The 13,231-nt window shown below is 32.5% G+C and overlaps 1 protein-coding gene across 4 annotated transcripts in view; it reads right to left on the reverse strand.

The window, feature by feature from the left end:
* FOLT1 (folate transporter 1) overlaps window positions 1-13,231 on the reverse strand; it is a 242,002-nt gene that overhangs the window by 70,472 nt on the left and 158,299 nt on the right. For all 4 annotated transcript variants that reach the window (XM_089801155.1, XM_089801153.1, XM_089801152.1 and 1 more), the window contains one exon: window positions 7,095-7,205. In XM_089801155.1, coding sequence (XP_089657281.1) covers window positions 7,095-7,205 — 111 coding nt within the window. The remainder of the gene's footprint in view (window positions 1-7,094; window positions 7,206-13,231) is intronic.

Consider the following 13,231-nt stretch of genomic DNA (forward strand, 5'->3'; position numbering starts at 1 on the left):
TGTGTGTGTTTAATCTGCTTGGTGTGTCTTCTGGATGAGGGGAGGAAGTCGTAGTCACTTTTTCAGGAGATCTACATGATATCGCACTCCTCCTTCCTTCTCTTTCACTATTTGTATATACACATGTATTGTATCTTGTCGATTGGTGATGCAAGTGTGTGCAAGTACCAGGCATCGACTTGACCTGGCTAAACAAGTCTGAGCATGCCCCAAAATCCTCGAACAAGTTGTTAAAAAGGAGATGGAACCCATGATCCATATAGGCATCCTTATATCCTAGGAAATTTAATAGGAAGCTAGTCACATAGTCTGGGTTTATGTTTTTATAATTTCTTGTGATAGTTTGATTGGTGGATTCTAGTGTTTAGAATTATTTGTTAATGATCTAGATATTTGTATTTTCATGTAAATTGTGTATGATATTTTTTTAGTATATTTATATAAGCATATCATATATACCTATATAAATATACATTGTTACAAAGCTAATGAATTTAAGTATTTGTATATGTTATAAATTATATGTGAGCGATTGATTTATACACTTAGATATAAAGGGAAACTTAATAGAATATAGAAATAAAGAAATTAAAATGGGGTAAAATAAAAAGAATAGGTATTTAGAAGAGGACTAATAACATGCATTCAAGAGAATGTATGTGTTACCCATGTAGAAGAACATGAGACCAGAACATAAATTGAATGATGGGCATAAAAAAAGGATTATAAAGCACTAGAGAGCGTATTTACATCATTTTTGGACTATTTATTCATTATATACCCCTAAAATAGCTTTAATTTACCCCTAATATGCGTAAACAACTTGATAAATGGTAGTTAATTACATAAACTAAGGCAATTTCTAATTTTGGAATTACTTTTATTTAAAAGGGTGGTGTCTTTTCACCTAAAGGGGTATGAAAGTTATTCAAGAACATAGTTACATATATATGTGGTGTAAAATGTAATATGAAAGATGATCATGATTGAAAGGTAGATGAGAGATTGGTTGTACTTTTCATGGATATTTTTATAGAGAGAAATTAATGATATGTGAGGGAGGGTTTAGGAGTATAATTCTTTAAGGATTTGTAAGTCTCTTTCCTTTTGTGGAGAGAGTTATATGTGAGAGTTTCAAGGGCTGAGAGAGGTATTCATTGTTATGAAATTTATTCTTCTTCCACCATGGAGGTTTGTGAGATGGGAGTGGGTTTGAATGATGCATCTTAAGTTGGATTTATTTTTCTCTCTATCTCCTTGCTCCTGCTTCTATTGAATTTTTGTAGGAATTGAGGTATGGGTTGACCTTACTGATTGTATTATTTCTCTGATTAACTATTATTTATCTGATAAACTATAGGTCTATTTTATATGTTCTCATGATGTATTATATTTGTACATTCGATTCCTATAGGTTTTTTAGTTCCTTTTTGTGAAAATAGATATGTATTTTCCTATGGTATTTAGCAACTAGTTTTTGGAACTGTATTATTTTTTGTTAGAGGGTTGTTGGTAACCAGAGGAAAGGAATATTGTATTATGATATCTTCAATGTGTTCTTATCTATGATTTCTTTTATGCACTACATATTTTTATCATAAGTTTTTGAATTATATGTGCTTGATTTAGGGGTTTTTAACCAGTTGACGTCTTACTTGGATTTTCAGGCTCCTAATTGTTGGTTAAGACACCAGAAGCATATCAAATTGTTATGTAATGTATACCATTGATATTTGGCTTTTAAAATACTTGTAAAGACATATGCTTATAGTCTTTGTGCCTTTTGATTATTTATGTTGTATGATGCTTATATGATGAGTTAGGATCTTGTTTAAATTAGGGGTATGGGACCCTAGGAATTTTGTTCCTTGCGCTCTTCTATTATTACATTGTTTTGGATTTGTGAGTAGGGTAGATGACCTGGGTGAGTGGCTCACCATAAGTGTTGGGGCTCGGAAGTGGCTGCCAGGGGATCCTATGTGTTAGAGACTAGAGCCCTATGCAAGCTAGTTCTACATGTGAGTTGGTTAATAAGTGATAACATTAATTAACCGGAGGTAATGTTGGAGTACTCGAAGTATGGACACCATGCGCATCTTTTAGGTCCCTAGCTTAGGTGGTTGATCCCAACATTACTAGGCCATGCATATCCTTGTTGGAGTACTCAGGGAAAAGACGTTTGTGTTGCAAGACAATCTTAAGCCCGGGGGCTGGATTCCAACACCTTAGGAAGGTATGATGACACTCACCTAGATGTGGTCAAATCTCTCACACATGCTTTTTCCTCTAGTTGTCCATTTGCTTTGTGATTTCATTTTGAGCATTGTTCTTTTGTGTGGCTTTATGTTACCTTTGTACTTCAATTTTGGGGTATAAGCCTTAGATTACGTTAGAACCTAGATGGATCATGGTCGTATCTCCTAGCTCGGGGGAGTGGACCATTTATGGCTCCACATGGTTGGGTGGCAAATTGTTTCAAGGTACTATTCAAGTGTTAATGAATGGCTTCATATGGATCCTTGCTGAATAGCTGTTGAAGATAGATTTGTTGCATTTCCTTGCAAGAAATCTATGTAAAATTGTGATGTAAAAACTTGAAGAAAGTACAAGTCATATGTATATGTATCATGAAATGAAAAGCTATGTAATAAGGGTAAAGGGTATATCTAGGAGAAATAATGGGAAATATGAACATACTGCAGTATTTCAAAGGATGAGTGAAGGATGTCTTTGTATAATCCCTTGTATCTCAATGCTGATAATGATAATATGTATAATGGAATAAAGAACCGTGTACTCTTCATAATTCTAATATTGAATAAAATATAATATAGTTAACATACGTAGTTAATAGGTAAAATCTATCTCATGTATCTTTATTGCACAATAAGTAAATACATAAATGGTAAAAGTAATTGAAGGTGCATAACTATTGCTTGGGTTTAAGAAACAAATGGTTATGAAATAACTACCTAAGCATTTATTATCCTACCCTAACTTCTATAAGGTTAGATGTAGATTATCATGATTTAAAAGTGATTAGGTCCTACTTGTAGATCTAAGAATATAAGGAACAATTGATTTAAGACTCTGATTAATACAAAAAAAAGAAATGAATATTAGAACGGATAATGTATCAATGATAAGTAAACATAAAACTAATAAATGGATTACCTCAAGTAGTAAGGCTGAAATGTAGAATGAAAATTAAGTAAGAAACAATTAAGGAATGCTTGTTGAGTTGGTTGGATGACAAAAGCTAACTCTTGAATTTGGAAACTAAGCAATGTTAAAAGGGTGACATTAGGGAACTTGTTAGGGCTCTTACATCTATAATTAAGTATAATTAACAAGCCAAACATGTTCAAAAAAACATTATTCACCAAACTTCATAACATCTAGACTTATCCTTTTGGGTTCCCTAGCGGGGCATTACATCATTTCCTAAGAACAACTACATATTATGCGAAATGTTTTTGATTTTCACTCTAAGCATCCAAATATCTCCTTAAACGGTGCCACATAGGTATAAGTGTGTTACATCCAAATTTTTGACCTAATTTAAAATATAGCCATTGAGGTTCACATGAAGTCAGTTAACAGTTATATTGTTATAATCCTGCGAAATGGTAAGATAGATAGTCGTTATAATTATTTATCACGAATTTATGAAATTGAATAGGCAGTTAGCCATTATGATTATTTATGATTAAATAACTTGTTATGGTAATATGATTTAACTACGGAAAATTTCCTTGTAGAAAGCACATCGAAGGGGTGGAAGCGTTGTCGGAAAAAAAATTAGGCACAAGAGCATCACCATCACTGGGCAAATGGGTTGAGGACCTAGCGACTTGAACATCGGGATACAATCGATGAAACCGCATGAGCTATTAAATAAATCATTTAAAACGTAAAATAATTTAATTGAATTATAAAACATACCTCAAAGGATTTAATATGATCTTTCACCTTATTATTATTATAGATATATCTGTATATGTACATTTAGATATAAAAACAAAATGGCATCATTATATTATAATAATTTAATAAAGTGATGTCACCCCATTAATATATTTACATGTACATATATAAATATAAAATTATACTAATATTCAAAATATAATAACATTCGAATTATAACCTTCCAACTCTTTTTCCATCTTTATTCTTCCCTTGTTTATAACTGATTAAACACTTGGCGCTCCTCTTGGCAAATAATCTTTTAACCTACGGAAGCCAAGAAGTCACGATTTGTTATTTAAATATGGAAGCCGTGAGGAGAGACAGACATATAGTTCATACACCCAACTATCTCCTGCTACATTTTCCAGTCTTCTCTCCGCCCTCCATAACACCCAACTTCTAGATATTTCATGTGTCGATTTCATTGTTATTTCAATCTACACTTTCCATTAATATGCAGCGCCTTAGAACTAAGTATCTCTGCATTTTGGATACGTCCACAGCAACTGAAGGAGAGCTGGTTACCAAGTCGAATTTCAAATACTTCAAACAGTTCCAATTTTATATCAGGTCATATGTTCATCATCCCAAATTATGTTATTCTAATGTTTTAGATCAATTTCCATAGCAGCCAACTAGGCTCAGAGACTTCTTCCCTTTTCAGATTTCACTCATGTTACGTTATAAACCTTACTGGATGTTCCATGACATTTGTTATTGATTTATTTTAACTTTCATAACAGTCAGAATCATCATAGATAAAGTCAAATAGAACCTCTAAGAGAGAGCTTTCTAATGCAATAAAACATCAATGAAATATTCTATTTGGAAATTAGAATTCAATAATATTTTCAATTGGTCTCAAGAATATATTCTTCCAAGTCACAGTTTGTGAAAGGATTTACTAATCAATGAATCCTTTTAGAGTTTATGCACAAAGCAGATTGCTCAGAACACCCACCTACCCTACTTTTGCCACGTTTTTCCAATATTCTGCCAGAAATCATGAGTGTTATTTTGGTTGGAGCTGTGACTTGATCTTTGCAAGTAAGGTGTGGCAAAGTAGCTAAGGGTTCAGCAAGACAATATCATCAATTTGTCCAGGTTATGTGAAACACCCGAAAATAATATTTTCCAATTTGATTTCCTTGTATAAAAGGTACAATAACATCAAATTTCATAGCAGTAAGCTACAATATTTATCATGATGATAAGTTGTTGATATCTTGTTTGATATTACAAAATTGATTCTCTTTAAAGTAGATTTATTCTTGGCAAATGAAAGCCAAGTAACCATAAAATGAATCCATAAATCATTATGCCAATGGAAATTAGAATTAAATAATAAATTATGCAATATTTAAGAATATCTTTTTCAAATCATAGATTGTGATAAGCTGGAAAATATATATTATTCATAATTGAGTTAAGAATCAACAGACAGAGTTGATTGCTCTGAGATTCAAGCACCTAGGATTCACCGGCTGTATAGCCATGGAAAAGGGTGTAGAGGTGAGATGGAGTCTGCAATGACATAGAAAATAAAAGTTAGATATGATATATTAAATCTAGAATAATATCATTTAATAGCTCATGCATGATCATTGTAATCTCCTGCTGTCAAGTCTAGTGGTGTGATTAGATACTAGGTTGCTCAGTAGATGACCAGATATTCCCTGTCTATTCTGGGTAGGGAGGGCCTTTCTCATTAGAGATTCAGTAGGGATAAGTTATGGTCCGAGGTTGGGTGGTTAAGCCCCTAACTATGTTTCACCTCTCCCCAAGTTGGAGGACGTGCAACAGACAAAGATAAGGTATGCATTCAAATGTTTGTCGAAAACAGGCATTTTTACTTTATGATGTATATTCAAGTAGAAGGTAAAATTAAATGAGTTGTATCATTGTTACAGTTATTTCTTAAAATGAAAGCAATTCTTGTCGTTATTATAATTGGCAATCAATTAGATCGGTTGATCTTCTAACTGAATATGGAATATATCTATAGGATTGTTATTTCAATTTTTCAATATATAAGAATAATGATTATGAGCATTATCTTTTAATCTTATGTTAATGCCACAGTTTAGCAAATCAGAAGGAAAGGAATGATACAGTGGTATTTGAATCCCTAAATGATACAGTGTTATATGATGCCCTAAATGATCCAATGGTAATTGACGCCCTAAATGATACAGTGGCATCTGAAGCCCTAAATGATCCAATGGTAATCAATGCCCTAATTGATACAATGGTATGTGATGCCCTAATTGATATAGTGGTATTTAATATTAATCGTCATTTGATTTTGATATAGCAGTATTGGATGGTAGTCATCATTTGATAATGTTATAGTGGTATATATGGACTAACCTAGGTGGTTGCAAAAGCATCCCTAGATTGATTTCGATCTCGAATTCTATGGTATGCAGATTTAAAATTTCATAAGTAAATTCATTGATGGTGTTTTCAATTCTTAGTTATAAAATTTTGTTTAACTGATTTTAACCGTTAATCTCATTCACATTAACATGACTGACATAACTGTCTTCCTATGAAAATGAAGTAATATCTATAATTCTTTGATATGTTAGTTGTTAATTAAGACCGGGGAAAAGTGGATGTTACAAAGTGTGTAACAATACATGAGAAACAATAAAGTAACTTACTTTTACCTACAACCATACCCAAAGCTTAAAGCAGGTAGACATTTGCAGGAAAAGTTCTCTATTGATTCCACTCTCTCACCAAGATTTATTAAAAATCATTATCTAACACCCTAATTTAGTCTTGTTTTGATGTCAGAGCTTTGGACAAGTTCATGTTCATTTTTGTCAAGGTAAAATCATAGATACCACATTTTGGCTGCTTAAAACACAGACATGATAGATGTACTAACCATAGTCTCAGTTGACTTTCCTTCACAAATACAATTGATGGTCCTTGAATAGTACCAATCACCAAATATATTTAATTTTTGTTGGTAGTTTTATCAATATAGTTATGTTTTATTTAAACAATTTTTCAATTAACATCACAATTGGGATTCCTTCATAAGTATAACCTTGCTAACCTTGTATATGCATGTGAATGAAATTCTAAGGAAAGGAAATTAATGTTATCATTACCAATACTTCATCTCCATGAATATTTCCATCCTTGGATTGCTTGTTTCTTGATTTAATTACAAACTTGCGAGCTTCTTCGTATGCTGTGAATTGGATAGCTCCATGTGAAACCTAAACAAGAACAATGTTAAAATTAAGTTTTGAAAACAACTTCATCGAGTTATAGCAAGAACTTGGAACTTGCAATGAATATGTATAGAACAAGCACAAAATAAATTAACAATTGAACCTTTCTCCCCTTGTAATAATTCATATATGTAAGCACAATAAAAAATCAAATATCATCACATCTAAACTACCTAGAGAATATAAAGAGTGGGAAAGAAAGAAAAGTTTTTCAATGTTCAAATGTAAAAGAAATAAAATACATATTTGATGTTCTTTTGTACTATTTCCATACAATGAACTAAATTAATGTTCTGATCCGACAGTGGATTACATAAGTTGGTGATACCAGAAATGGATTCCATAGACGTTATATGCATGCAATTATCTCTTACTCTGTTCCATATATCACACTTGTCCCAATATGAACCTTTTGTACTAAGATAGCATGTAAGTTAAATCCTCTTATATTGAATCTTGAACAGTCTAGTACTCTGGACTTCTATATTTTCAAAACTCTCGATGCCATACTTCTTGATCAATGCTCACCTCAGTATAAAACAATGTTTTGACATATTATCTATACCACCTCCTCTTTTCTTATCAATAGATCTTAAAAGAATTGTTGCTCTTGATAATATAACAGAAAGTAATAACACAAACAATGATTACCAAGATACTCAATTTTAACAAAGGAGCAATTGTCTCCCTAAATAAGAATTACAAACTTTTATTTGTAAGGGATAAGATTGACAACTACGAAAGAAAATGACAACTAAAAGAATAAAAAATATTCCTAAATTCTATCCTAATGACATAATTGACTATTATAAACTAAATTTACAGTATTATTTTAATACACTCCCTTAATGGTCAATTTGTTCATAACACCAAGTTTAAATTTTATACCGAAATTTCATGAATTTGTGAGGACTCAAGGACTTGAGAATGTCTACAATCTAGTTCTCAAATAAACAATACTATAACACCACCGATCCATCTTATACTAGTTCCTCTATGGAATGACAATGAAGACCCACATGTTTAGTACACTTATTGAAGATTGGATTCTTGGCAAGATTAGCATCCCTTGATTGTCACAAAACAAGGGTGAAGGCCTTGCTTAAGTCATTTTCATAATTGAAAGCATCCTTAGAAGCCATACTACCTCACATGTTGCTTTGATTGTCCCTTGACTCTCTACATTTATTGAGGTAAATGATGGAAGTATTGTCATTGATGTCAAAGGATTTCTAGAGCATGAACAAAACTACAAACATCATAAATGTCAAAGGTCTAATGAAGTATGGATATAAGGTAGGATAAAAGAAAATGAGTAAAGCTAGACACTTGGAAAAGACTTAATAACATTAACAAGTTGAGCAATTAAAATGAGAAATGTCATTACTATGTAATCTATGTTTGAAGATATATGATAAAGCCATTAGAGACAAAGTCAATACAACATATGTGAGATATGTTGAATAAAGAAATGTATCCTGAGGAATGATTTATATAACGACAATTGCCATGACTAATTAGTGATGAACATATACTATTAAGTTAAAAAAAAAACAACTACAAAGTCAAGGATATAATAGTTTACAAGTATTAGTATATCTCTTATCCTTCATGAGAAGATGTATTGAGAAACTATGGAGAAAATATTTACAAAGTTATATTTTGAAGATGCCATTGAAGACTGAAAGATCCATCATTGAACCAAACAAATTATAGAGTTGAAGATATAATAATAAAGATAAGGATTCCGGTGGTTATAAAAGGTTTGAATGGGTTTTTATGAATTTATTTGCAGCAATATACTACATACAGAAGCAACGTATTAAGTTAATGTTCAAAGTGACTTAAACAACATTCATAGAAGCATCATGTGAAAACGGCAGTACAAATGAATATATTTGAGAATTTGTTTGAAGAGAGATAATAAAATATACACAGGTCAGCGATCAGATTCAGCATACTGAGATAAGACATACGATAGCCACAATCATACTAAGACTTCAGTTAGAAGAAACAATGGACTTGTGCGTGCGATGGAAACAATAAAATATATGAAGTTTGGCATCTACCATAGTCTGTTATCGATATAATTCTGAACAACATATATTTTTCTTGCCGTTGATAAAGTTCATCTGCGAACCCTGTAAGGAAGAGTTTCAACGGATATTCCCCCATCAAAACCAACTGAAGAAAGCACCAACCATGGATCATCATTTAAAGTCATAGACACACACAGGAAATGAAAGAAAATATATTGAAGATGGCTCAATAAAGTTGCAATAATATTCACAAAGGACTGGAGTATATGTGTTAGCGGTTTCATGTACAATGGCAGGGACCACATCAGAAACAAAATTCATGCGACTGTATTGAATCCTGACACATGGCAAGGAAGCAATTAAATATAGTTCAACAATTACCAAGATTACATGCATTGATAGAAGAGAGAGATCATTTTGAAGTCTTTAACATGGTGCGATGAACATGGCGCGATGAAGAAGTTAGATGGCAGTAGAAAACAAGACAGAGTTGGACATGCACAATTGATGATTATGCAATATTTGTGGCAGTATACAGTGGACATTAAGATAAGCAAGAGTAGAGTCAACATTAATAATAACTATCCAAATTGACTCGGCAAACACTTGTGGGTAGAATACATTTGAAAGGAGCAATCTGCATTTGATGCAAAGTTAAATCTGTTGTGTCCCATGTCGAAATAAATAAACCAAGTTATTGATTTATTAAATCATGGTTATATGGAACCAACTAAACATATGTTAAGGATGTGTTTACATATTAAAGGTATTATTAAAGAAAAGACACCACCAAATTCAAGAGTCACAATCTTTTGAAAAGGGTATAAATAGAAGATATTAAAAAGGGATGTAAACGATTGATAATGGAGAGTGAAGAAAACCGAGTATATACGAGGAAAGGGGCAGAGCGGTGAAGTAAAAAGGGGCAGAGAAATATATTCAGATTAAACCATATATTTATATTATAAGTGTGAGAAGTGTGTCCAGATGAAAAAAGTATAAAAAGAATAAATTATAACAGACATTTGAGTACTGTGATATAAAGAATATATTATATATATATTCAGGTTTATGATTCTGATATATACTGCAGGATTATAAGAGTGAGTGTATAAAATATTAGTAAATAAACAGTAGAAAAAGAGCGTTCTTTGAAGACAATAAGTTCTCAGACAAACAAAAGAAAAGAATTGCAGATTCATTAAAAGAAAAACATAGAAGAGGAGTATATGCAGATATAAAATATTAAATTGGGAAAGAACAATTGTGCAAGCAAATGTGCATCATTTGTTAAGTCCGCAACATTGTCAGGGTGGAACAGAAGTCTGTGTGCAGTGGGTTGGTGCTTACGAAGATAGTAGAGAGAATTGGAGCTTCTTGTAGGTCGGAGCCAGCGAAGTGTGGGAGTTGGAGCTTCCAGTGAGTCGGTGCTCATAAACATAGGGGTTGGAGCCTCTAGTAGATCATAGCCTACAAAATAGTGTTAAAAAACGAAGTTTATATAAAGCAATAATTTGTCATGGTTTTCTCCTGCATTGGGTTTCCACGTAAATCTTGTGTTACTGTGTTCATGTGCATAATTGTTCATTTCAGCATTTGAAGTTAATTGTTTGGACTAAAGTTTTAAATTGGTGAAATCATTATCATATTGATTCACCCCCCTCACCCCCCTCTTAGTATAAGCCGTGTGCTCTTCAGCAAAAGCTACTGCCTGCCACTTATTAGTCCATATGACTGCACCCTATACCAAGAATGCTTCACATATCCAAAAGTGAATTCCTTGTCATCAACAAAACCTACCCAATCTGAATTTGTTGTACTAAGTGTTGAAGTGACCCTTTCACGTATCTCATAAACCTCTTTGCTACAACCTAATATTTTGCCGTTGGTGCTATCATGAACCTGGAAATGTAAATCACATCATAGCTCAAATCAGGTCTAATGATTATAATATAAATAAGGCTACCCATTGGTTGCCCAAATGTTGACTCATTGATCACCTTTGAGAATATGTTGGCTGAAAAATTTAGCCCTTTCGACAAGATTTTGCAATCTGTCATTCTAAACTTGTCTAGCAAACTTCTGATATATTTAGAGCAAAACATAAAAATACCACCACCTATATACCAAACCTCTACACCTAGGCAATAATGTAGGAGTCTTAAAGACTTAAACAAGTTACATTTGATTTGTTCAATTGATTGCGCCTCCTTACCTATAATGATGATAAGATCCACATAAATGACAAGGAGGGTAATGTCATTGTCTATGTTTTGATGCACAAATTTGGATATGAAGAACTTATTTGAAGTCGTTGAACCAACCATCAATCTTTATGTACCAAACTGGGCCTACTTTAAGCTATAAAGGGCTTTCACCAAGCAGCATACCTAATGTTTCCTTTCTTCATCCTAAAGACCTTGAAGATGACTTTCTCTAGGTCACTATTAAGTAAGGAATTCTCTACGTCCATTTGGTGGACTATAACCAAGCTGTCTTCTAATGGCCAAAATCTACCAGATGGTGCTCATCTTTGTTGTAGGAGCAAAGGTCTCATAATCAATACATTCTCCCTAGAAGAACCCTTATCAACCAATTACGCTTTTTACTTAAAGAGTGTACCATTAGCTTTATGCTCGACTTTGTACGCCCAATAAAATGGAATTACAATATTCATAAATCTGACATGCAAAGCCATATGGACATTTTCCTTACAATGTTTGGCAAGTCAGAGCCACCATATACACTCCTTGGAACTTCCCTAGACAACCCTATGGGCCTTCGTTATATAGGAAATTCTCCACTATCCAAGAAGATTCTAGAAATTTTAACCCTAAACTCTGAAGCCAACCAACCTTAATATTATTATTTATATTTATTACATTAGAGTAGCCCCCAAACAACTTTGGAACTCAACCGAAAATTTGAAGGAAATTCATTTTTGTCCATTTCTGGTAGTGCAACTTCCACAGACCATAACTAATTGTCAGTTGCTCTGATTGGCTATCATGACATCATTTTGTGAACACCACGAACTGCTCTAAAGCATCTAAGTTGTGGAGGAACTACAATCAACCAAGGTTTGACCACTTTTCAGAGCCTCTAAAGCCTTCAAAACTGAGTTCAAACTTTCTACACCTTGCTGCCAATACTAAAAACATTCAATAAATTCAAACTAGATTTGATCTTGCAATGAAACTTTACTGGCAGACTGATATATCCAAAGTGAACCTCCAAGGGAGAAATTAGAACATTTTGAGCTCCAACAACCAACTTATTAAAAAGAGTAAGCTTCTAGAAATAGCAACTCTACACTGAGATAGCCCTTATTAAAAGACAAACCAAATAATATTTCTTTTGGATGACACAAGATTGCCCTTACTTCCAAAATGCTTCTACATCAAGTTAAAAAAGGCTTCCACATAACAAACATGGAAATTAATATAAGTGGTTTGTTTAAACAACACTTGACTGAACATTATTATTTTAATCCTAGAAAGATCTAATGCAATTTTCTTATCTATGTCACATGGCTCGTGTTTGTTGTCAAGTTCACCAAAGTTAAAATTCATAATAAATTCATCACTACAAAAGCCAAGTAAAACTTTAAGATTAAATTTGAATGATACAAATTTAGTATTAAAATTTCAAATGTATTCATATTAAATTTATAAATATTAAAGCTTAAATATATTGTATTATATCTAAAAATATTAAAAGTTAATATAATACACCAAATCTGAAATATTAAACAAAATTGAATTAAATATAAAAATTTAGATACATAAAAAAATTTAAAATCTAATGTAATAATATTATAATAGTATTAACATTTATAAATGTAGGTGTTGGCATAGTGCAATGGTTATGTAGGGCTGTTGATGTTCTTGACATCAGGGTCAAACCCCACTAGGGTGTTATTCATGAGAATTTATATCGGGGACAAGGTCCCCTATTTGTGACCTCATTGGT

This window comes from Cupressus sempervirens, chromosome 9 (assembly GCF_028749045.1).
Source record: "Cupressus sempervirens isolate cs-2001-9-10 chromosome 9, ASM2874904v1, whole genome shotgun sequence".
NCBI lineage: Eukaryota > Viridiplantae > Streptophyta > Pinopsida > Cupressales > Cupressaceae > Cupressus > Cupressus sempervirens.